This window comes from Cibotium barometz, chromosome 9 (assembly GCF_041138505.1).
Source record: "Cibotium barometz isolate CiBa-2024 chromosome 9, ASM4113850v1, whole genome shotgun sequence".
Classification (NCBI taxonomy): domain Eukaryota; kingdom Viridiplantae; phylum Streptophyta; class Polypodiopsida; order Cyatheales; family Cibotiaceae; genus Cibotium; species Cibotium barometz.
In genome coordinates this window covers 32,350,317-32,377,437 of record NC_141054.1, presented here as the reverse complement: position 1 = coordinate 32,377,437, position 27,121 = coordinate 32,350,317, and the positions used below count along the sequence as shown (strand labels likewise).

Sequence of the window (27,121 nt, the reverse complement as noted above, 5' to 3'; positions counted from 1 at the left end):
GCCTCATTACGAGCAGCATACATTTGCTCCAAAGTCACCCATGCATTCCGTGAAGAGCCAGCTGAACGAATATGAGGTATAACAGACCTCTGTACTGACAATGCAATAAGTGATAAGGCTTGTGCATCTTTGGCATCCCATGTCTTCTGGGCATTTGTTCTTTGAACAGGCTGTGGCTGAACCGGTGCCTGTGCCTGTTGTCCTCTTCCACGAGCACCCCCTTGAGGAGGAGTCTCTGGAGCCAATGGACCTAGACGTGGTTCATCACCACTAACAAAATCCCAAAGACCTTTTGCCACGAGCACATTTCTCAGCATGAAACTCCACAAGGAGTAATTCATGCCATCCAGCTTGTCTTCCTTAGACAAGTACATGAACACATCACTCTGCTGTTGATTTGCCATTATGCCAGTGCACAATGTTGTACCTGTGTATCAAAAAACCCAAAAACAACAACCTTGAAAGCAACTGTACTCCACTGAGTACAACTGACCCAAATATGCTTGCACTCTCAATCCTCTGAATGTGCAAAACAATGCACCACTGACTGAGTAGAGCAACAAAAGTAGTGGCTCACACAGTGCCAAATGCCCGAAAATGCCCAAAATTTCTGCACCCAAAGCCTTGCAAAAGCCTGTGTTTCTTTGCAAGAAAACCTCCCTGTATCTGCCAGAAAAACTCACACATAGAAAACGCCCAAATTTCAAAACATGTAAAGCTTTAAATTTTACCCATGTGATTTTGCAGGTACTAGTCGACTGTAGGCTGTACGGAACAGCTGTCCAGAGCAGTGTACGGAGGAGAAGCGGCGAGTGTATTGCTGCAGGTATACGCAGCAGGTGCTGGTCGTCTGCTGTCTGCTGTACGGAGCAGACTGGTCGTCTGCTGTCTGCTATACGCAGCAGGTGCTGTACGGAACAGCCGGCGCCTGTATGGACAGACAGCAGGCCTGTACGGACTGTACAGCTGTCTGTGCATGACTGTACGTGGGCTGGAGTGGCTGCAGCTGATGGCGAGGGCCTGTACGGGCAGCTGATGGCGAGCTGTACGGACAGGGCAGGCGAACGTGCTCTGATACCAAAATGTAGGAAATGGTTGTTAGGGTTAGGGTTTTGGAAGGCACACCAACAGGAAGCGTGTGAGAGAGAGAGAGGAACTCGTTTGCTCATATATTGATAATGATAAAAAGGAGTACAATAGCCACATATAAAAGATGTGACCTAAAGTGTGTTCACATGGTCCAGCCATAAACTGTGCCAGGTGGACCAAACCACTTATAAACCTCTATAAGTGAAACTAAGCTAAACTGGGGAAAAAACCTCCACTAACTAAAGTAAAAAGTGCCCCAGTAACCTACTGATGATCACTAGCACTCCCCTGGGTGCATACACAGCATAAAACCCAACATCCATGGGGCATATAAATAGGCCCCATGCTCCTCACCATTGTATCATTCAGTTTTGTGCGGGATCTTGTGTATAGAGAAGAGTTTACACGCCTATTTCTCTGTGTCTCTTGTGCTGTCTATTTTTTGCACTCTACTTGCTCTTGTGGACCCAAGTTTGGTTATCATTTCCGCTGCGTATTTTGACATGGTATCAGAGCCCTAGGCTCGTGATAGATCTTGGGAGTTTTCTGAGCAAGAGGGGGATAGTTAGATTGCTGATTGGTGGACTGTTTTGGACTGTTCGGGAAGAGAAGGTGCAAGAGGAAGGCGGGCTAAGGTGCTGGACAGCCACTTGCAGGTTTTAGAGTTTTTTTTTCCCACCCACCCACCCTTTTCAGTTTCATCCCCGCGATGGTTTACTAGAGATGGCTGAGAAGCACGTGAAGATTCCAACTCTCCCCACGTTCCCTGTGGACCGTCAGTTGGATGGGAACAATTACGACATCTGGAAGGTTATGATGGAGTTTGTGCTGGAGTCATATGACCTTGCTGATTTCATCATCATCGGGGTTCCACGGCCGGAAGCAGAGGAAGGGGAGTTACTATCGATGAAGAAGGACCGAGAGGCACAGGCACACATGTGGGATCGTGTCAACGCCAGGGTCCGGTCATTTATTTTCCTCAATTGCACAATTGCACACCACAAGTGATCAATCATGTAAAGCACATGACGCTGGCCAGAGGCATATGGGAGCACTTGGCTTCTCTTTATAACAGGGTATCACCCATGAAGAGGATCTCCTTGGAAGTGCAGATGCAGGTTATGAACCCTGCAAAGTCCTCGACGATGCGGGAACACATTAACAAGTTGTAGGCCCTTCAGCAGGAAGTCCTCCAGGCTGGGAGGGAGATATCATCTGAAGACATGGCCATCACTTTGCTGTCCCACTTGCCTGCTCAGTATTCTGCTTTCTACTCCTCGTTGATTACGAGTGGCAAGCTCAGCACCATTACCTGGGAGGAGCTTGTGCCAATGGTCTTGGACCAGGAGGAACGTTTCACGAACCCTCCTCACAGCAGCGGTTTGGAGGCCTTAACTGGCAAATGGTCGAAAGGCCGGAATAACAACAAGGGCAAAGGGAAGGCTTCACCGGAGAAGTCTTCTGAGAAGAAGCCTGACTTAGAACGAGAGAAGCTGAAGGCCGAAAGATCCTGCAATGATTGTGGCGAGAAAGGCCACTATTGGAGGAAGTGTCCTAAGCGGACTGGGAAGAGTGCTGATTCCTCAGCCTCAGCTGCAAAGACTCCTGCATTTGTGCACTTAGAGATGATGGACTCCGACGCTTCATCATCTTCGAGCGAGGAGGCAGTTGGCTTCACCGCGAAGGATACCCAGGAATGGATTCTTGACAGTGGTGCTTCCAGGCATATGACTCCGTCCCGTGACTTCTTTTTGGATTTGAAATGGCAGTCAGGTCGCATCTTTATTGGCGACAACTCCACTATTCCGATACATAGTGAGGGCCGGATGGAGATTATTCCCGATGGCAAGGGGAGCAAGCATGCTTCCCGTGTTCTTTATGTCCCTGCTCTGGGTTTTCATCTTCTGTCAGTGCATGAAGTATGCAAGACTGGCTTTCGGGTGGAATTTGAGGAGCATTCAGTTGCTCTACGGGACCGTGAGACTGGCCAGGTTGTTTGGGAAGGCGGTGTGGAGAATGGTATCTACAAGCTCTCTGCACTCTCCTCATTGACATGTTCTCAGGTCGGAGATTTGTGGCACTTTCGTTTTGGCCACTTAAATGTGGATGCACCTCAGCGAGCTTTCCGCGACCAGATGGTGGTTGGCTTGCCAGATGTTGGCAGTAGGCAAGGGCGTTGCAGTTCTTGCATACGTGGTAAGCAGCACAGGGAATCCTTTCCGAAGCAGGCTTCCAGGCGGGCTTCGAAACCATTGGAGTTGATTCACACTGACTTGTGTGGACCTCAGCAGACACCATCTTTGGGAGGATCTCTCTACTTTATGATGCTTGTTGATGATTGTACCAGATTCACGTGGGTCTACTTTCTTTCCCAGAAGGACCAAGCTTTTGCACGGTTCAAGGATTGGCACGTGATGGTGGAGAAAGAGTCTGGATTTCAGGTAAAGACTCTCAGGGCTGACAAAGGAGGTGAATTCTCCTCAACTGTATTTCTCAGATTTTGTGCAGATCATGGTATTAAAAGGGAATTGGCCAATACAGGATCGCCTTCGGAGAATGGAGTTGTAGAACGCAAGAACAGGACTGTGGTGGAGATGGCGAGGACCATGCTGGAGCATCATGATCTTCCTTGTCCACTTTGGGGAGAGGCTGTGGCAACGGCTGTCCATACTCTCAACCGATCTCCGACGACTTCAGTACCCCATATGACTCCATTTGAGGCATATTTTGGCAGGAAACCTGATGTCTCGCACAATTCTCTTTCCAAAGGATACAAATTGTATGATCCAGACAGGAACGAGATTGTTGTCAGCCAGGATGTGGTCTTTGACGAGCATGTTCCAGTATCCACTGTCGAGGAGCGGTCACTTCTTGGAGATCCAGAGGAGTCTGATGATGATTCCCAGACCATTATTCCAGTTGACCAACCTTAGTCAGTACCGGAGATTAAGCCCGCAGCTGGAGTAGAGCCCCCGCGACCACAGGAGGCTCCACGATTTGTTCGAGTACCTAGGTGGTTGTTAGACACCCTTCGGGAGTCGGGTGTCACGGAGTTACCCTCCGAGTGGACCACAGAGGACGGCCCTCGAAAATCACACAGAGTCCGAGATAAAAGCAATACAGCGGAGCTTCTTCAGGTAAACTATGCTTTGATGTCTCGTATTTTGCGGGACAAAGAGCCCACTTCCATCAAGGAAGCCCTTTCACAGGATACTTGGAGGAAAGCCATGCACGTGAAACTTGATGCCATCGAGAAGAACAACACATGGGAGTTGGTACCGAGGCCGTCGAAACGGTCAGTCATTGGTGTCAAATGGGTCTTTGAGACCAAATATACGTCTGATGGGTCGGTGGACAAACACAAAGCTAGACTTGTGGCTAAAGGTTATGCTCAGCGGCCAGGCATCGACTACGAGGATACCTTTGCACCGACAGCACGGATGTCCACGATTCGGACCGTTCTTGCCCTTGCTTCTTCTCATAGGTGGACCGTGTATCAAATAGATCTAAAACCTGCGTTCCTTAATGGTGACCTGCAGGAAGAGGTGTATGTTGAGCAACCTCCAAGCTTTATTGTTCCAGGATCTGAAGGGATGGTTTACAGGTTACGTAAGGCCTTGTATGGTCTTAAGCAGGCTCCCAGGGCTTCGAATCACAAGATTGATTCCTTCTTTGTTCGGACTGGATTTCAGCGATCGGTTGCAGATCCAAACCTGTATCTCTTTCGAGAACGCGGCATGGTCACGATTATCATCCTTTATGTGGATGATCTCATTCTCACCGGCGGTCATGTGGAGCACATTGGAGTGACGAAGGCTGCCTTGTCAAAAGAGTTTGAGATGACCGACTTAGGCTTACTCCACTTCTTTTTGGGATTGGAGATCTGGCAGACCCAGAGGGGGTTTTTTATCTCTCAGCAACGGTATGTTCATGAGTTGCTTGAGGCCTTTGGGATGGAGAACTCCAAGCCTATTACTTCGCCGATGGACCCGAACACAAAGTTAACCGTTACTGATCCTTGTGAGCCAGTTGATGCCTCGCAGTACCGAAAGTTGGTTGGTTCATTGATCTGGTTGCTGAACACCAGATCTGGTTGGTTCATTGATTTGGTTGCTGAACACCAGATTGGACTTGAGCTTCTCCGTGGGGCTGTTGAGCTCTTTCATGCAGACGCCATTGAAGTCTCATTGGGACGCAGGATTGCGGATCTTGCGGTATCTACAGAGTACGAAGGATCTAGGACTCTTTTACACAGGAGGGGATGGAGTCAGACTCCAAGGTTGGAGTGACTCAGATTGGGAAGGAGATCCAAACACGAGGAGATCTACTTCAGGATACAGTTTTACCCTCGGCTCAGGAGCAGTTTCTTGGAGCCGCAAGAGACAACCAACTATTGCCCTCTCTTCGACAGAGGCAGAGTATCGGACTGCTTGTGGTGCTGCTTCCGAGGTTGTGTGGCTGCGGAGGCTGCTAGGCGAGATTGGGTTTCCACAGAAGGAGCCCACAGTCATCCAGTGCGATAACCAGAGTTGTATAGCTATTGCTCGGAACCCGGTCTTCCATGCCCGGACCAAGCACATAGAGATACAGTATCACTTTGTATGTGAGAAGATCTTGGCTGGTGACATCTTGCTACTTTATTGTTTGACGGAGGACAATGCGGCGGACCTCTTCACGAAGTCTCTACCTCAGGCTACGCTCAGGCGGCACTCCAGCTCCCTTGGGTTGATTGCACAGCCAGGAGCTGCGAGGGGGTGTTAGAAGTCATCTCCTGTCTTAATCAGACACCAGGGCCTTTGTTGTGGGTGTGCCCGCCCTGTATAGGTGTTTTATCATTTTTCCTCACTCCCCGTATTTTTTCCCCATTTTTCCATGGTGTGGATGGATGCCACATGTTGGCAGGAGCCCATGGTGCTGGCCGACTGCACCTCATGTGCTCCTAGTGGCTGGCCGACTACCTATGCTGCAGTCGTGGAGGCTTTTATGCTGGCCGACCTGGTTTTATACAGTCGTGGAGATATTGTGCTGGCCGACCTGCTTTATGCAGTCGTGGAGAGCCTCTAGCGCTGGCCGACTGCATCCATGGGGCATATAAATAGGCCCCATGCTCCTCACCATTGTATCATTCAGTTTTGTGCGGGATCTTGTGTATAGAGAAGAGTTTACACGCCTATTTCTCTGTGTCTCTTGTGCTGTCTATTTTCTGCACTCTACTTGCTCTTGTGGACCCAAGTTTGGTTATCATTTCCGCTGCGTATTTTGACAGTTGGCTGCATGAAAGGGACTGTCGGCTGCACACAGAGGTTGTCGGCCGTGCCAGAAGGAAGGCGGTTGCAGGCGCATCCATATATAGGATTTATGACCAGTCGGCTGGCTGACCAGCAGTCGGCCAGCACTCCAATGGTCCAAGAGGCCTATAAATAGGCAATTGTGCTCATTGATAGAGTCATTCACTCCCTTATGGAGTGGGTCCTTAGTGTAGGACTGTTTTGGTGTTTTCCACCTTTTCAAGAAGGCAGCCTATGGCTGTAGACTTAGGGTACCTTTTTGTACCATATGAATATACTGAATTTCCAGCTCTCTCTCTCTCTCTCTCTCTCTCTCTCTCTCTCTCTCTCTTTTGTCTGCGTTTTTGCATCAGCATGTTCTAAGTGGTGTTTAGGGCTGAAAGAAGACTCTCAGAGCTTCCGCGTGTTACATTGAAGGTGTCTCTATGCCCCATGTAGGAAGGAGCATGGCACTCTTCCATTACCTTGGCCTCAATTCCTTGTGTCACACATAACCTAGGTTTGCATCATAAGAAAACCCTACTTGATGACATAAAAAGCTGCCAAATCTCTAATCTGCAATCTGTTCCAAAACATCTTTGAAATACTCTTTGGTAGCATAAGGATCCTTCATCATAGTGAAATCCATATAGTAACCCATAGAAACCGCATGGCTCAGGGGTCTCCTAGATAATGCATCTGCTACCTTGTTGTCTTTGACGGTCATAGGCGAGTAGGCAACAGGCGTGAAAACCCTAAAGAACAAACTGCTCCAAGTATAACCCATATCACCAAGAAGAGGAGATTGATGGCAACAACCAATTGAAGAGGATTTGGTTGTTGATTTGCCAGACTCAAACAGCTAGGAGATAGCTCGGGCCCAAGATCAACAACAATCTTGTGACAACATAGTGATCTCTCATGGAATCCAACTCTCTATGATAGGCACTGGTCAGTGAATGTACCTGTGATCTCCTAGATAGAGCATCTACAACCACATTCTTCTTTCCAGGTGTATGGATAATCTGGAAATGAAACATGGACAACAAGTTTGCCCACCTCATATGCTTCTCAGAAAGCTTAGTTTGGATCACAAAATATCTCAAACTTTGATGATCGTCTTCACCATGAAATCAGCCTCAAGCAAATAATGGTCAGTGAATGTACCTGTGATCTCCTAGATAGAGCATCTACAACCACATTCTTCTTTCCAGGTGTATGGATAATCTTGAAATGAAACATGGACAACAAGTTTGCCCACCTCATATGCTTCTCAAAAAGCTTAGTTTGGATCACAAAATATCTCAAACTTTGATGATCGTCTTCACCATGAAATTAGCCTCAAGCAAATAATGCTTCCATGAAGTAAGAGCATGAATCACGGCTAAAATTTCTGTCTCATAAACCCGCAAGTGTTTGGCATCCCCTCTAGCTAAACTTGGAGCAATGGGACAAACCATGCACCTTTGCTTCACTTCTATAACAGTCATGGCTCCATGTCCACCATCTCCATCTCCAAGCTCTCTGACTCGATTACTAGATCTTCTACAAGAAATGTAGCCTCACCCTCCTCCATATCGGACTTGGAAAGACTCTTCGAAAGCTGATTGTCTGACCTCATTTGACTTCAATCTCTTCAATGCTTTCCGATAGAATTCTTCCATCAAAACTGCAATCCTTTCCATCGAAGTGAGAATCTTGTCGGGGGAGCACCCGACACAAGCCATTTCCTACCTAGGTTAGACCTAGGCTAAGACTTTTGTTGATTCTAGTCTACATGCAAAAATGGACTGAAAATGCAAAAACGTAAACCCTAATTTAGCTTTTTGACTTTGCATACTAAAGCTAGGGCTAAAAGCACAATTGCAAGAACTATGCTGATGCAAAACAAGGAAACCCTAATTTTGCTTTAAGCCCTAATTTGGCATGCACAAACTCTACCTAGGGTGAACCTATGCTCTTATACCGATGTCACATGAGTGACACAACAAAAAGACAGATTAACACTAAGCACATGAGAGATTAATGCTAATCATACTTATCTTGCAAATGCACAAAAGACAAGGAGAGACATACCTAATCTACTATATATAGCCAAAACATGCTGTATTCACAGTGATGAACTTGGATCTTGATTTAATCCTGGTTATGCATACCTATCTATTGATGCATGGCTGAATCAGTGTCGCTGAATCACTGATTTACAACTTTCTGATGATCTCCTGATGCTGCTTGCATTAAGGGCTGAAGATTGCAACACACACTTGTATTCACCCTATTGTGTGTAAGGGCAGATGAAATGAGATGCTTAAAATGAACTCTAAACTACCCTTTTATAGGGGGTCATGATGTTGGTCAGCCAGCCCTTTTATGACCCCGAATAGTTGTCCAAAAGGTCATTTCTTGTGTTCATATTGTGCCCAACTTGTATCCCAACGATCCTCCGCGCACCTATTGGGCTACCAAAACAGCCCCAAACAGAGCATACTCTACCACGTACTTTGCCTAGAAGGCAACCACAAGTAGGAAGCATGTCCATGTGGCACTCACATGGGTGACACATGTAATAGGAGCTAACCTAAAGGTTTGACCAGATAAGAGGAGGAATTGATCACTCCAACTCAATCTTATGCATCTAAAGGAGAGGATGATCTACTGCATGTAAGGTTTCTCAATGTGCCTATATTTCTATCCTGGGATGTCCTATTCCATGGGGAATAGTTAATCTAAGGTAAGCGGACTTTGATTTTGGGAAATCAAATACAAGAAAGAGATATGATTTGAATTGCACTTGGTTTGATTAATGGAGGTGAGGCATTTATGTTTTCACCAATTTTGAATGATTTTCTGATTGACTTTGTGAATCCGTTAGGTACAATGAATAGTTTTGACATTACATCTACATATACCTAGATGAATCCAGGAACATGCCCAAATTCACCTTTTAAGAACGTGCATGTTATATACTCATGGTAGTCAACCCACAAGACTATATAACTATCAACTACATTATGCATAGTATGGACTAGATACTACGACATCCCCACTAACGTCATCAGTGCTCAATAGTGGGTGTAGAACTCTATATCAAGATATGCTCTCACGCACGCACTCCACACACACACACACATAAGAGCATATATTCACACAAAGGCCTTCGTACTAAGTTTCTGTCAAACCTCCGGAGATGCAGGACAGACTCAGCCATAATGAAGCCTAGCACTAAGGGAAGTAGCAAATAGAAAGAATCAGTTCAGCAAATAAGAGGTTGATAGGGCAAATGCACCGCCAAATATAGAAAGAATAAGCACAATATCAACTGGCCACAACTCCGACGAAAAATTCACAATGTGAAAATCGCATGTCTGCTAATACGGCTGGATTATATACCTAGGTCCTAGATGAATCCAGGAGCATGCCCAAATTCACCTTTTAGGAACGTGCATGTTATATACTCATGGTAGTCAACCCACAAGACTATATAACTATCAACTACATTATGCATAGTATGGACTAGATACTACGACATCCCCACTAACGTCATCAGTGCCCAATAGTGGGTGTAGAACTCTGTATCAAGATATGCTCTCACACACACACTCCACACACACACACACACACATAAGAGCATATATTCACACAAAGACCTTCGTATTGAGTTTCTATCAAACCTTTGGAGATGAGGGCAGACTCAGCCATAATGAAGCCCAGCACTAAGGAAAGTAGCAAATAGAAAGAATTAGTACAGCAAATAGAAAGAATTAGTACAGCAAATAAGTAGTTGATAGGGCAAATGCACCACCAAAGATAGAAAGAATAAGCACAATATCAATTGGCCGCAACTCGAACGAAAAATTTACGATGTGAAAATTGCACGTCCGCTAATACGGCTGAATTATATACCTAGATCATAGTCACACGGGACACGAAATGGGGATGGGGAACGGGGACAGAAAAGATTGAGAATGGCCATTCCCTATGACTATAGAGTGACACGGGACGGGAATGGAAACGGGAAGATACTCTCATCCCCCACATTCCCGAGTCTAAAAATGCCCATTCCTTGTTACTATGACCTAGATGAATCCAAGAACATGCCCAAATTCACCTTTTAGGAACGTGCATGTTATATACTCATGGTAGTCAACCCACAAGACTATGTAACTATCCAAGGTGGTACCAAACGTTATGTACTGTACGGATCCGTACGTACTGTACGTTGTTTGGTACGGTAAAAAAAATTTAAGGTACGTAAAAATACGTACCATTGGTAAAAATACATAAAATCTCAGAAATTTCAGCCACCTACATAAAATTTCAGTCCATGTCCACATTGACATATAAAACTTTCGAAATAGAGACACAACAAGGTCACAAACCTACTAATTCAAAAGTGAGAAATTAGAATCACAAGTCGTCAATCATACTTGATAAGTTAATCATACTTAATACTTAATACTTATTGTCACAAGTGAGTCGTCCACAGATGGTGGGCTAAGGCTCTGAGAGAGAGAGAGAGAGAGAGAGTTATGTTGCTGCCTTGGGGGCCTGAGCAAGGGTGGGTGAGTTATATTGCCAGCCGTACTGGGCGCCAGTGGCGAACAGAGAGGGCGGCTACGCACAGAGGCGCGAAGCGAACAGGGGCGGTGAGGGCAGAGGCGAACTGAGGTGGCGGTGAGCAGGGGGCGGCCTAGGGAGAAGGCGGCGGCGACAGTAGCGAAGAGAAGAGAGTGCGACTGTAGAGAAGAGAGAGCATGGCGGCTAGCTCTTACCGGAAGGTTGAGGTCGTACGGCCTCCAAAGTCCAGACGCAAGACGCAGACACAAGACGCAGGCACGCTGCCCCCCCTCCCCCCCCCAAAAAAAAAACGGATCGATCCGTACGTACGGATCTCCGTACGGTACGGATTGGATCCGTACGTACGTTTTGATCCTACCTTGTAACTATCAACTACATTATGCATAGTATGGACTGGATACTACAACATCCCCACTAACGTCATCAGTGCCCAATAGTGGGTGTAGAACTTTGTATCAAGATATGCTCTCACACACACACACACAAGAGCATATATTCACACAAAGGCCTTCGTACTGAGTTTCTGTCAAACCTCCGGAGATGCATAGCAAACTCAGCCATAATGAAGCCTAGCACTAAGGGAAGTAGCAAATAGAAAGAATTAGTACAACAAATAAGTAGTTGATAGGGCAAATGCACCGCCAAAGATCGAAAGAATAAGTACAATATCAACCGGCCGCAACTCGGACGAAAAATTCACAATGTGAAAATTGCATGTCCGCTAATACGACTGAATTATATACCTAGATGAATCCAGGAACATGCCCAAATTCACCTTTTAAGAACGTGCATGTTATATACTCATGGTAGTCAACCCACAAGACTATATAACTATCAACTACATTATGCATAGTATGGACTAGATACTACGACATCCCCACTAACGTCATCAGTGCCCAATAGTGGGTGTAGAACTCCGTATCAAGATATGCTCTCACGCACGCACTCCACACACACACACACACACACACGTAAGAGCATATATTCACACAAAGGCCTTCGTACTGAGTTTCTGTCAAACCTCCGGAGATGCAGGGCAAACTCAGCCATAATGAAGCCTAGCACTAAGGGAAGTAGCAAATAGAAAGAATTAGTTCAGCAAATAAGTAGTTGATAGGGCAAATGCAACGCCAAATATAGAAAGAATAAGCACAATATAAACTAGCCACAACTCGGACGAAAAATTCACAATGTGAAAATTGCATGTCTGCTAATACCATAGTGACAGGGGGACGGCGGGACGGCCACGTGGGACGTGGGAACGCCGTCCCGATTAACTGCAGGCGCGGGACGGAGGCGGGACGGCGCAGGGGACGGGACGGAGGGGACGTGGCAAGGGGACGGCCGTCCCCGTCGGAGGGGACGGCGGGACGTTGTCAGCCGGGGACGGGGACGCCTGCAACGGCGCAACGGCTACAGAAAAGTAGCCGTTTTTTTTCGGGCAACGGCTACTAGCCGTTGGCGGCTGGCCGTTTGAGGCTGGCCGTTTGAGAGAGAGAGAGAGAGAGAGAGAGAGAGAGAGAGCTGCCATATGCTATATAATGGGCTTATGCTACTCCTCTTCTACTCATTGCTCAAGCCTTCCATGAATGATGATGTACCTCTAGGCTCTCCACCATCTCCCTCTCCTACTCAAGCTTTCCTCTCCACTATCTCCCTCTCCTACTCCACCACCTTCCTCTCCACCCTCTCCTACTCCACCACCTTCCTCTCCACCCTCTCCTACTAGACTACTTCAATCTTCCCTCTACCTCTTCTCCTACTCTACCCTCTAAGCTCTCTCCACCCTCTTCTACTAGACTACTTCAATCTTCCCTCTACCTCTTCTCCTACTCTACCCTCTAAGCTCTCTCCACCCTCTTCTACTAGACTACTACTAAGTTACTAACTATTCATGGCATCCTCTTCTCGTGCGGGCGGTAGGAGTAGAACGGATGGGTGGTCATGGTGGGATGAGGTCAACTTCGAGCCTCCTACTCATGCGGGGGGTGCACGTCCATGGACATGCAAGCTTTGCCCATATAAGCGTGTGGGTGGGGCCAATAGGGTGAGGGCCCATTTGTTGCATGAGCCCGGTCATGAGGTGAAATTTTGTGAGCGGGTCACACCGGAGATAAGAAAGGAGCTTCTTGCAAAGCTTGCCGCCCATCAAGCTTTGAATGCAAGCCAAAGGGTGCGTGGAGTGGATCCCAACACTTATGTCACTCCAACCCAAACATCAGGTTCTACATCGGGTGGTGGTGCATCTTCATCTACCCCTCTACCACGTCCTCCTCGTGGCACTACTCGTGGCTTCACACAAGCCGCCTTCTCAATGCCGCAACCTAGTCCACCCTCTCTCTCTCGTCGGCAAAGTACTCTTGAGGGGAGTTGGGATCCCAAAAAGAAGGAGGAGGTTGATGCCGCGGTGGCCCGCTTCTTTTTTCATGACCACATTGCTTTTCGTGTGGCACGGTACGTATTTCACTCACATGATTTCATCATCATGTCTCACGAGTCTTGATTCACGGATCACCATTTTGCCATTCTAATTACTTGCCCTCTTTTTTTTTGAAATGATAAATAGGTCCGACTACTTCAAAACGATGGTGAAGAAGATTGGCGAGTACGGTCCTCACTACACACCTCCATCCTCCGAAACCTTGCGGACCACTATGCTTGACAAGGAGAAACGCCTTGTTGAGCAAGCGGCGGCAAACACAAAGAGACAATGGGCTCGCAATGGAGTCTCTTTGATTGCAGACGGATGGAGTGACACACGGAAAAGGTCTATCCATGGCCTTGTGGCATACTCACGGGGGGAGATGTACTTTGTCTCCTCACATGATGCTTCAGGGACGGGAAAGAGTGCGGATGTACTTGCTGCTGAGTGGAGTAGTGCTGTCGAGATTATCGGCCCCGAATGTGTGATCGGTTTCGTCACGGATGGTGAGGCGACAAATAGGGCAGCGGGAGCTATTCTTGAGAGTATGTATCCTCAAATCACCGTCTCTTTTTGCATGGCACATTGTCTCAATAATCTTTTGAAAGATATTGGGAAATTGTCATGGATTGAATCGGTGATTGATGATGCATGTGCAATTGTGACCTTCATCAACAATCACACATACCTTCGATCCGAGTTTGGGAAGAGGTCCACAAAGGTCCTTCTCAAGTACTCGGACACTCGCTTTGCATACAACTTTCTTATGTTGCATCGCTTGAAGGATTGTCAGGGTGCCGTGCGGCAACTATTCATCAGTGATGAGTTTTGCTCCTCATCTTTTGCACGTACACAGGTAGGGATTTCATGCAAGAAAAAGGTCGACGATGCTGATTTTTGGGAGGACCTCAAGCGCACTGACGCCATGGTGCATCCCATTGTCCACTTGCTCAGGATTGTTGATGCTATGCAGCCATGCATCGGCAAAGTATATGAAGCCATGGACCAGATGATAGAGAGTCTTGAGAAGCTTGAGCCAGACGTAGATAGATATGAGGAGATCCACTCGCTTTGTGTGGCGAGATGGAGCTCATATTCCTCTCCTTTACATGCAGCTGCTTTTATGGTGGACCCAGAATTTCAGGGAAAAGGGCAGGAGGGTGATAAAGAGGTGAGCAACGGTTGGAGACTCATCTTGGATCGCCTCACGCCGGATGCAGAAATCGGGCGCAAAATTAGAGACCAGCTCTCTAATTACAGGGCATTTCAAGGCTCATATGGATGTGCAGATGCGCAGCAGGACAGATTCAAGGTTGGTGCAGCATTATGGTGGGAGGACTTCGGATCAGATGGACCAGAGCTACAACAGTTGGCGATCCGGATCTTGAGCCAGTCCGTTAGCTCTTCTTGCCTAGAGCAATTATGGTCCTCCTACAGCCACATTTCATCAAAGAAAAGAAATCGGCTTGGGGTGGAAAGAGCTAATGATCTTGTCTTCATTAGCGCAAACTTGCGCATGCTTGGCAAGAGTGCAAGATGCAATGCCGATACTTTTACACAGTGGGAGATGGAACAGGAGGAGGCAGCTACAACTATTGCACAGGAGGGTGGGACAGATGGTTCTCATCATGAGCCTTCATCGGATGACACAAACCCCATCCACACTTCACGCACTCATGATCATGAGGCTAGCACCTCTCTTATTGGGAGCGCAGAGTATGAGAGCGAGTGACTTATATTTTGTATCGCCTAGGCCCGCGAGTGACTTATATTTTGTATCGCCTAGGCCCCAACATCTTTTGAGTATATCTATTTAATGTTATCAACTTTAAAGTCTTTCTTTTCCGACTTTGCAAGTCTTGACTCTTGACTCTTGCACCTCGTAGCGTAATTTAATTTTAAATGTAATGTGTATCATGATTCATAACTTTTGGAGTTAGAAAGCTTGTTGTTATTGATTGATTAATCTTGATTCTTTACTCCTCTAAAATTAACAATTTTGAGTGCCGTCCCCACCCCCCGTCCCCGTTCCCTACCTTTAGCCGTCCCCGTCCCCGTCCCCCGTCCCCGTCCCCGTCCCCTGGTAACTATGGCTAATACGACTGAATTATATATCTAGATGAATCCAGGAACATGCCGAAATTCACCTTTTAGGAACGTGCGTGTTATATACTCATGGTAGTCAACCCACAAGACTATATAACTATCAACTACATTATGCATAGTATTGACATTACGTCTACATGCACGCACATATGTATATAACCTAGACTCAAAGAAAAATTACAATGATATTAAGGTTAGTTGTTTGATCCAATAGATTCTCTTTCAAGATGATACAATTTGTATGTTGGATGTTGTTTTGGAAAGGGTACCCATTACATTCCTATGGTAGGAACATCCAAGGGTCCACAAATTGGTACTTAAGTAAAACTAATGTTTTACTGACCTTCATTGCAGCCCATGTACTGGTCTTATTGGCCTTCGAACCCAAGCCCACTTGCATGGGAATTTGTCATTTTCCATGTACATTTCTCATCACTAGAATTCCTAAAAAGCATTTTGGGCTAACCAAGGAATCTTCAACAGTGTTCGATTGTGATTTGAAGTCTTCATCGTTTGTATTGGAGATTAGTTGTAGCACATTCTTTGTGACATGTGAGGTCTTCGACCGACGTAAACACAACCTTAGTCTAACTAAACTGCACTTAATGATGTTTAAGAGATAGACAAATATGTGTCAATGCAATGCAACTATATTAGATGATGAATGCGGTTACAATGAGATCCAAATGGATCTATACTGCTGAATATGCTGATATGCTGAATGAACTGCTGTCCCACTGTCTTTCCCTTGTCTCCTGGGAAGGAAACGCTGAAGGGATGGCTTTGGGACTGAAGCAGTGCTGACTTGATGCTGAAACGCAGATGTACTCCTGTTACCTGGGAAGGAAACGCTGAGGAGATGGATGCGTTTGCTGAAGATGATGTACTGTATGCTGAATATGATGGACTGGTTGCTGAATGCTGATGCGTTGGCTGGATATGCTGCTCCCAAAGCTTCCTGGAGGAGAAACGCCGGAGAACACTGGGCTGAATGCTTCTGAACTGATATGCGCTGATCTATATGCTGAGAGAAGAGGCTGAAAACGCATGATGATCCAGATGATGATCATCCTGAACTGAATGCTGAGGTCTCTATATATATGGGTGAGGGCTGCTGGTCGGCCAGCCTGGCTGCAGTCGGCCAGATGTCAGAAGCCCACGACTGAATATAAAAATGCCAAAAATAGCATAAATGCTGGTCGGCTGCCCATCATGACTACCATGTGCTGTCGGCTGGTCACCATATGCTGTTGGCTGCCCATAATGAATACCTTACATGCTTATGAAGTCTAAGGTGCTGATGTTGGTGATAAAACACCCTCATATATGCCTGAATAAATCATGATTAAATGCCTGATGATGCTTATGATGCTAAAATGATGCCATGTCACTGTACACCTGAATGGTGTGCACGTGACATTCTTTTTGTACATAATACAGCCAGTAGTTTTTAGGACTCTTCTGTGTGCTGTGTTGTGCTCTGTGTGTGTGTGATTCCATTACACTCTTCTTTCTATCTCTGAAAACCCTAACAAATAGACACAAGTTTTCTACATATAGACTATGATCTCCATACATAAACAACCCTCAACCTACCCTTTTATGGGCATCCTAAGGGCTGGTCGACTGAATGCTGCTCGGTCACTGGGGCAAATCCCATGACCACATAATTCTGAATAAAGCTGGACACACTTGGCAGGTCCATGGGCACCTGAACCGTACACTTTTGGGCTGCCAAAACGCTGCCTACACTGGCCACTCTCAACCCCAAACTCTGCTTTTCAGGCTGCTGCAGCTATAGGCTATGTCCATGTGCATCCTACTCCAGGTATGCATGTGACACACATACTCTGCAATAAGAAGGCATCACCATTGGGACCTATGAATTGTTAAAATTAAGGGGGAAAGAAAAGTAACCCATTCATAATGAAAATACACTTGATTGAATTCATACAAATGAGCTTGTACATAGTGCTTATATAGCCGTGAGAAGTACACTCTATGTGACTTGTGTCAGAATATGCAGCGGAGATGATGACCAGATCTGGGAACACGAGCAAAAACGCATGCAGAAAAATACAGCACAAGAGAGAGAGAGAGAGATGTAGGCATGTAACTCTGCTCTATATACACAAGAAGATCCCGGGTATGATACACAACTGGCAAGGGGGCTGGGGGCCTATTTATATGCCCCCATATGAGCAGTCGGCCTGCTGAAAAAGGCACTCCACGACTGTAGCAACAGTCGGCCAGCAGCAAATGAGGCCCACGACTGCGTACATCCAGTCGGCCCCCAGCAGTGAGATAATCCACGACTGATGTCTGGGCAGTCGGCCAGCTACTGGGTCCTCCAGCCGCCTCAGGGCTGCCTCCCAAGCCACAGAAAAATGGGAAAAATAAGGGAAAAATGCGGAGAGTGGGGAAAAATGATAAAACACCTCATAAGGGCGGGCACACCCACAACAAAGGCCCTGGTGTATAAAACTAGACAAGAGATGACTTCTAACACCCCCTCTCAGCTAACCAACCATAGGGAGCTGGGGTGCCGCCTGAGCAAATCCTGAGAGAGTGACTTCGTGAAGAGGTCCACCGTACTGTCCTCCGTCGAATAGAATTCTAGCAAGATGTCATCAGCAACGATCTGTTCACGAACAAAGTGCCTCTGGATGACCATGGGTTCCTCCAGTGGAAGCCCAAACCTGCAATGCAACCTCTGCATCCTCACCACCTCACAAGCAGCCCGGTACTCTGCCTCTGTCCTCGACAAGGCAAAAGATGACTCCCTCTTACTGCTCCGAAAAACTGCTCCCGGGCTTGAAGTAGATCTCCTCGTGTCCGGATCTCCTCCCAAACTGAGTCACTCCAACCGTGGAGTCAGACTCCATCCAACAATCCCCCTCCTGTGTACAAGAGTCCATGATCCTTCGCATGCCGCAGAAACCACAGGAAGCGCAATCCTGCCTCCCAAAGAGTCATCCGCAACCATGAGCTCAACTGCCTCATCAGGAAGCTCCCGTCCAATCTGGTGTCCATCAACCAGATCAATGAACCATACAGCTTCCGAGTCAAAAAGGCATCACACTGCTCACAAGGATCAACACCTGTTACGGTGCACAAACAAGTCCTGGAAACCTGCTGAAGACCACACAAGGCCTTCTGAAACCTGTCAACCACCCCCTCTGAATCCGGAACCACAAAGCCTGGAGAAACCACCTCCTTCTGCAAGTAATCACCTGCCACCTGCCTGGCTTTCCGAAAGGTCCCCGTGGAAAGAACATTCTTATCTACTGGAGGTTCTTTGTCCCGAATACTACGAGACATCAGAGCATAAGTTACCTGTTCAGTTTCCTCTGACTAACGAGCACAAGAACTACCAACATCAGTACTGGAAAGTTCCAGCCAACTGCTGCCATCTTCTGGCAAGCTATCCACCATCGGGTCCCGGAAAGCCTGCACCTGGAGCGTGTCCACACTTAAGTGGCCATTACCTAAGTGCCACTCATCACAAACCTAAGGACCTGGGAGAGAGAGTGCTGAAAGCTTGTAAACTCCATTCTCCACTCCGCCTTCCCAAACCACTTGGCCTGTGGCTTTGTCCCAGAGAGCAACAAAATGCTCATCAAACGCCACCCGTACGCCAGTCTTGCAAACCTAATGCACTAACAACAGATGAAAACCAAGCGCCGGAACATACAACACCTGGGAGGAATGCTTCCCCCCTCTGCCATCGGGAACTATCTCCATCCTGCCCTCACTGTGAACTGGGATAGTGAACGTATCCCCAGTAAGAATATGACCAGAACACCTGCAGAGATCCTGTAAACCGGAACGGGAAGGAGTCATGTGCCTGGAAGCACCACCGTCTAGAATCCACTCCCGAGTATCCGTTGCGGAGAATCCTCCAATCTGCTCCCTGCCTGAAGAAAATGAAACATCGGTGTCCACCACCTCCACGTGCACAAAAGCCGGAGTCTTCATGATTGCTACTGAGGAATCTTCACCCTTCTCGGTCTTCCGCTTGGGACACTGCCTCCAATAGTGGCCTTTCTCGCCACAATCATTACAGGTCCTCTCTGCCTTTAGTTTCTCGCGGTCAGAAACAGACTTCTTCTCAGAAGACTTCTCCGACGAAGCCTTCCCTTTGCCCGTGTTACGGCCTTTCGACCATTGGCCAGTTAAGGCCTCCGAACCTCCACCCTGAGGAGGGTTCGTGAATCGTTCCTCCTGGTCCAAGACCATGGGCACAAGCTCCTCCCATGTGATGGTGCTAAGCCTACCACTGGTAATCAAAGACGAGTAAAATGCTGAGTACGAAGAGGGCAAGTGTGACAGCAACGTTATGGCCATGTCCTCTGACGATATCTCCTTCCTAGCCTGAAGAACTTCCTGCTAAAGAGCCTGTAGCTTGTTAATATGCTCCGGCATCGTCGACGACTTTGCAGGGTTCATAACCCGCATCTGTACTTCCAAGGAAATCCTCTTCATGGGCGATACCCTGTTGTAAAGTGAGGCCAAATGCTGCCATATACCTCTGGCCAACGTCATATGCTTTACATGATTGATTACCTGCGGTGTGCGGTTGAGAAAGATAAACGAACGGACCCTGGCGTTGACACGATCCCACATCTGTGTCTGGGCCTCTCCCGGTCCTTTCGGATCCACGGTAACTCCCCTTCCTCTACTTCCGGCCGTGGAACACCACCAACGACGAAATCAGCGAGGTCGTAAGACTCCAGAACAGATTCCATCATAACCTTCCATATGCCGTAGTCGCTCCCGTCCAACTGACAATCCACTGGGAACGTGGGGAATGTCGGGATCTTCACATGCCTCTTGGCCATCTCAAACAGATCTGCCATTGCGGGGATGTCCTCTGAAAAGGGTGGGTGGGTGGGAACAAAGAAGAACTAATACCTGCAAGTGGCTGTCCAGCAAATCAGCCCGCCGTCCTCTTGCTTCTTCTCTTCCCGAACAATCTAAAACAGTTCACCAATCAGCCACAAAACAGTCCCCCTCTTGCTCACACAAATCCCAAGAACTATCTAGAGCCTAGGGCTCTGATACCATGTCAGAATACGCAACGGAGATGATCACCAAATCTGGGAACACGAGAGCAAAAACGCATGCAGAAAAATACAGCACAAGAGAGAGAGAGATGTAGGCGTGTAACTCTGCTCTATATACACAAGAAGATCCCGGGTATGATACACAACTGGCAAGGGGACTGGGAGCCTATTTATATGCCCCCATATGAGCAGTCGGCCTGCTGAAAAAGGCACTCCATGACTGTATCAACAGTCGGCCAGCAGCAAATGAGGCCCACGACTGCATACATCCAGTCGGCCAGCAGTGAGATACTCCACGACTGATGTCTGGGCAGTCGGCCAGCTACTGGGTCCTCCAGCCGCCTCAGGGCTGCCGCCCAAGCCACAGAAAAAATGAAAAAAATAAGGAAAAAATGCGGAGTGGGGGAAAAATGATAAAACATCTCATAAGGGCGAGCACACCCACAACAAAGGTCCTAGTGTATAAAACTAGACAGGAGATGACTTCTAACAACTTGATACATTTTTGGATGACATTATTGATGAGGCAGCAGTTAGCAAGGAGGTGATTCTAATACGTTTTATCATATATGATATAGCTTAGAGGAAATGATTGGATTATTTCTAACATCCCTCTTAAGCCAAACATTTCACTCAATACATAGACGTATACCTAGTAATCCCCCTTGATACAAGAATGAGATAGAGTCCCCTCTTAATGATATTGGGTGTATATACTCTTCTCCATAATACAGACGTATACCTAGTAATCTCCCTTGATACAAGAATGAGATAAAGTCTCCTCTTAATGATATTGGGTGTGTATTCTCTTCTCCATAATACAATCAGGGTCATGTAGGATAAAAGACAAGGTTTTAGAACCCAAAAAGAAAGAGTAAACTAAAAAACATAAGATTCATCATCAAAATCAGCACCAACAAAATTACTTTCTTCAACAGTGGCAAGATTGGCTTTTTCTTTACTCTTCTTGTTTTTTGTCTTTAAAATAACATTTGTGTGGTGGATGGTTGGTTTTACCACAATGCACACAAAGGTTATTAATAAAGCAATCCTTTGTGAAATGGTTGGTTCTTCCACTTGTTGTTGGTGACAGCATATGCTCCTCTCGAAGTGAGATTATTATTGAAGTTCAGCTTCTTCTCCTCTTCCTGTATTGAATTGATTGTACTCTCCAAGGAAAGAATTGATTCTTTCTCTTTGAGCACAGTGACAATGTTGTTATACTCGATAGACATTGCTTTAAGCAAGATAGCTATAGCATCCTTATCAAGCACAAGGACTTTTACATACACAAGTTGGGTGATAATGCTTTTCAACTTGTTTGCAAAAGATGCAATAGATTCATTATAGCCATATTATTGCATTTTTAGACTTATTTTAGAGTGCTTTGTCCGTGCTCCAAAGGTTTTCTCTAGAGTGTCCCAAGCTTTAAATGCAATATCACAATCATCAATGTAATGAATATAATTTTCATCTAGTGCACTAATAATGATACCTAGGACTTGTTCATCCCGTGCTTGATTTACGGCTATGACAGCTCTAGTGGACACACCATTTTTCCCTTCTGTTGGTTTAACTAATGCCCAAAGATTTTTCTTTCATGAGATGTCCCTTGACTTTGATCTGCCAAGTGTGAAAACCTTGGCCATTGAATTTATCGGGGGACTTTGCGTTGGTAGCCATGATTAGGATAGATGTCATTTAAGAGTGGTCTTACCACTAAGATAAGACGCTTAGGACAGCGTCTATAAACCCTTTCCAAGATGTGACACTTAAATGCTTTCAACTTTAAAAAATCATGTACAAATTGAGATGTATGCTTCAGTTAAGCTGGATTTTTCAAAAAATCAAAAAATCCCCAAATTAATTTGTACCTTCTTTTTTATCTCTGCAAATAATGCTTCTCTTTCCAGATGTCGGGTTGTTGCTGATATTTCTTTTTTCTTTTTTTTAATACATATGTATAGGACTTTTATCAAGCCTTATAATAAGGCTTATAATAAGGACTTAATCTCCCTAGCCAGCCTCCCTGCGGCTGTCCTTGGCCTCCTCACCGGTTCCAAGCCACTACAGACGACAAACCAGCAGACGACGTGTGCTGACAGTCGTGTGGACGACTGTGAGACAGGCAACGTGGGAAAAATGGCAACGTGCAGTAGATGGCGAACCAAAAGGCAGTTGGCTACGACGGCCAGTAGGGACGGCGGGAGCTCGGGCGGTGCGGACTGCAGAAGACTCAGGCGACGGTGACTGGCCAATGTTGGATAGCTTCTGTGAAAGGGCTAGCCACGTGGGAGACGTAGGTCGCTGGGGGAGTTATGCACTAAGGATGCAAAGGGTGGATGAGGGTGGCTCAACCTAGACGTAGCTGCAATGGCCAGGAGAGAAACAGGGGAGCCAACGATGAGATGAGCGAGCCAAAAGGCAGTTGGCTACAACGGCCAGTAGGGACGGCGGGAGCTCGGGCGGTGCGGACTGCAGAAGACTCAGGCGACGGTGACTGGCCAATGTTGGATAGCTTCTGTGAAAGGGCTAGCCACGTGGGAGACGTAGGTCGCTGGGGGAGTTATGCACTAAGGATGCAAAGGGTGGATGAGGGTGGCTCAACCTAGACGTAGCTGCAATGGCCAGGAGAGAAACAGGGGAGCCAACGATGAGATGAGCGAGAGGCGACGTTCGATAGGATAGCGCCCACCAAAGTTAAGGATGGTGCAAAAGAGTAATAGAAAGATCCACAAAAAAAAAGAAAAAGAAATTAAATAACTCCAAGCTCAAAAAATCCAAAATAGAAGTCTACTCTAGAAAGCTCCAAAATAAAAGTCTCCTATGCTCTTGATACCATGTTAAAATTAAGGGGGAAAGAAAAGTAACCCATTCATAATGAAAATACACTCGATTGTATTCATACAAATGAGCTTGTACATAGTGTTTATATAGCCATGAGAAGTACACTCTGTGACTTGATTCATTTTTGGATGACATCATCGATGAGGTAGCATAATCACAAGTGGCTAGCAAGAAGGTAATTCTAATACATTTTATCCTATGTGATATAGCTTAGGGGAACTGATTAGATTATTTCTAATAGAATGGACAATGGTTATTGGAAGGTAATTTTGCTCAAAAAAGCATGGCTTAGAAAAGTTTTCACCTGGTAAGTAAAATGAATTAGGAAACCTGAGTTTGTTGGGTTTAAATCTCAATGAATGCTTCCAAAATACCAACAAAGTATATTGTGCTTTACAGCCCCTTCGCTCCATTAACTACAAGCATCCTGAATAGAACAAAGGCACCTGCCAACAATATATCTCTGGCTCGTACACATGCACGATACTTTGAGCTTGCATTATAACATTGAACACATATGTGTAGTTCTTTAGACTATATCATACCAATCGGGCATCTTCAATGTAGCCATGTCAATGGAGTATGGTCATAGTAATTCTTGGCCAGGCTCATTACACATGCCATGCTTGCTTGTAGAGAACTTTCAAGGCTCATTGGAGATGCTATGTCAGTGGTATACACTTGTACAAAAGCATACTGCATTCACTATGTTTGCTGTCATGTGCAATAATGCATAATAGAAGGGTTCGTTTGTCGTGCACTACCTGGTTGTGTATGTTTCTGCTGATCTGCTCTGCTAAAGCTTTCTCTATAAGGGCTTTTTTTTCCTGCAAAAAAGAATTAAAGCTTTCAGGAAACTGTGTGTGAGAAGGACCAGCCCCCTCCCTCTCTCCCACGCACACCCACGCCGACCTCCCCTCCCCCCGACACACAGTGAGCAAACCTGCTCCTGTGTTTGCTGAAGGAAGGACCTCCGCAGAGTGTCTGTCTCCTGTTTGAGCGACTGCACCTGTGCTCTTTCGGCCATGAGGGCTTCTTCTTGAGATTTGAAAGAGGAAAACATTTCGGTGGAAGCACTGGGAATTCAATGAAAAAAATCAACAAAAATGCGCAGAAAGGGCGAAAAACAAAATGCATTTAAAAGGGGGAAGAATCGGAGCTTAAGAGCAAGGAAACTACATCTCCGCGTTCTGCATCATGCCTTCCCATTCTTGCCTCAGCCTCCGGCAAGAATCCCTAACCGGTTGCAAAGGCGACTCTTCCACCATGACCTAGCCCTCGAAGCTCAATATATACATCTCTCTCGTCTGTCTCTCAAGGTTTTCATTGTTCATACAAGTCCGTTGTTGCGGCATTTTTTAAGGTGTGTGTTTCTATCTATACACACTCTTTCTTCTCACACCTATCTCACACCCCCTCTCTCATACACATACTCTCTCTCTCTCTCTCTCTCTCTCACACACACACACTCACTCCACACGTATGCGTGACTGTATATTAATTTATATATCATTATTATAATATATTATAATTAGCATATAACATTATATTATATTGATTTATATATTTACTATATATATGTCTTTAATTATTTATGTATTATATATATAATATTATATTATAATATATTAGTATAGATTTAATATATATATTTATTTAATATCCTTACTCATATTGTTATTATAGATATTTGTATTCTATATATTTTATACTTAAATATCATATAACTTTATAGTTTTGTATTTTATTATTTATTTAAAATTTCTTCTCTTAACATACCCCTACACTCTTCTATCTCTCTCTCTCTCTTTTCCCAATATGTGCCCCTCCCCCCTCTCTCTTTCTCTCTCTCTCCTCCAACACATGGCTCCTCCCTTTCTCTTTTTCCCCTAACCCAACACTTAGCCCTCTTCCAAATGCTAAGTGTCCCCTAGATAGTATAGATATAGATAGATACATCACACACACACATATACATACATACATACATATATACATATGTATGATATATATATATATATCATACATGTGTGTGTGTGTGTATATATATCATACATGTGTGTGTGTGTGTGTGTATATATATATATATATCATACATATATATGTATGTATGTCTGTATGTATATGTGTGTGTGTGTGTGTGTAAATGTAAATAAAAACACACATACATATATTTTATTTATATAAACACACACATGAATATATACTTTATTTTATTTATATTTTATTAATATCTTCTTTTATTCTCTCTCTCTCTCTCTCTCTCTCTCTCTCTCTCTCACACACACACACACATGTACACACCCACACATGCAAAAACACTCTCTCACATACAGAAATATATATATATATATATATATATATATATATATGGGTGTATTTTTTTGGTGAGCATTTTCGAGTGAGCGCTTTTTGGTGTTTAGGCAAGCGGTTTCTCTCTCTACACTTCTCTCCATCTACTGTCACGCAGATTGCAACTCATGGTGATAGTAGAGGAGAGGAGTAGATGGATATAAGAGCACTACATACATTGCAACTCATTTACAACTATCAATGCAACTCATTTACAACTATCATTGCAACTCATTTACAACTATCAATGCAACTCGTTTACAAAGTTACCATATTATAATCTTTAACTTCCATTATATTCCCTAGCAAACTTACAAGGCCACGACATTACATGACAAACAGCTACAACATGACACTATCATTTGTACTTCTTCACAAAGAAACCATATGAAAGCATTTTGGGCCTCAACTATCATCTTGGCCTTTTCCATCTACCCTAACTTGCGAATGAAGGTGGCAACTTTAGCTCTAAGAGGATCCTCCTTTGTGTCTTCAATGATAGCAATATCCCAATAGCTGTTGCTGCTTTCACCTCTAGCATGTTCTTGTTTGCAAGGTCTACCGCTTAGCATGTTTTAAGCTTCTTGTAGAGCTCATGCACTTCAAACGTGTTGTCCATGCTTCTATAACGGCATCCGATCTCGGTTCCTTTTCTTTGAGGTGCATGAAAGATTAAAGAGCTTTATTTAAGATGGTTGCAAACGTAGTAGTATTAGAGGGATTGCTAGATGAAGCCATGATAAAGAACTTTACAAAGAGCCTATTGCAATACGAAGATATAAGGGGAGGGTGGTGTGGGATGTGTCTAGAAGAAGAGTATTGGAATCTCTATTGTTTTTATAACTTTCAAAGGAATACAAAATACTTTTTTGAGCACTAGAATTCTTACTTTAAGCATAAGAATAACTACTTTAAGCACAATTGTTATTATTTTAATGTCTCAGCCAAACACTCTTTCTCTCTTTCACTTACTCTCTCTCGTGTTGTTAAGATCACACCAATTTCTCCATCTCTCTCAAAAAACAATGCCATGGAAGAAGCAAAAAACAATGCCATTGACATAATATGAGTGAGCAACAATAATGTCTAAAACCAATATATTTCTTTCATTACAAGCTAATGAAATACATCAGTACACGGACGCTGCACCTACCTGTGGAAGAAAGAAGGTGGTATGGGGTAGGGAGCTCTACCAAATGGTGCAAGTCAGCAGGTATGGGTGGGAATAGCAGCCTTGCAAGGTTATTTTGTGGTGCCCATGATGAGGAAACTGTATAAGAACTACGGGGGATGTATGTGGCATGACATGTCGATATTGGGGCTCCATTGGAACACCAAGTGGCCATGAACGAGGCACTAGACTATGTTGGGCTCATGGGTACTAAGAGAAGTGG

At 45.3% G+C, this 27,121-nt stretch overlaps 2 protein-coding genes across 3 annotated transcripts in view; one reads left to right on the top strand and one right to left on the bottom strand.

Moving 5' to 3' along the window:
* The window catches only part of LOC147635474 (uncharacterized), a 31,874-nt gene extending 7,099 nt beyond the window's left edge, over positions 1 to 24,775 (bottom strand). For both annotated transcript variants that reach the window (XM_086802762.1, XM_086802763.1), the window contains exons 1-3: positions 24,555 to 24,775; positions 24,319 to 24,451; positions 24,140 to 24,202 (exon numbers count right to left, since the gene is read on the bottom strand). In XM_086802762.1, coding sequence (XP_086658888.1) covers positions 24,140 to 24,202; positions 24,319 to 24,451; positions 24,555 to 24,643 — 285 coding nt within the window. In that variant the 5' untranslated portion in view covers positions 24,644 to 24,775. The remainder of the gene's footprint in view (positions 1 to 24,139; positions 24,203 to 24,318; positions 24,452 to 24,554) is intronic.
* Positions 12,957 to 15,227, top strand: LOC147635475 (uncharacterized). The gene has a single exon (XM_086802761.1). It carries the CDS (start codon positions 13,490 to 13,492, stop codon positions 15,086 to 15,088), a length of 1,599 nt encoding a protein of 532 aa, XP_086658887.1. The 5' UTR covers positions 12,957 to 13,489; the 3' UTR covers positions 15,089 to 15,227.
* Positions 24,776 to 27,121: the final 2,346 nt, after the last annotated feature.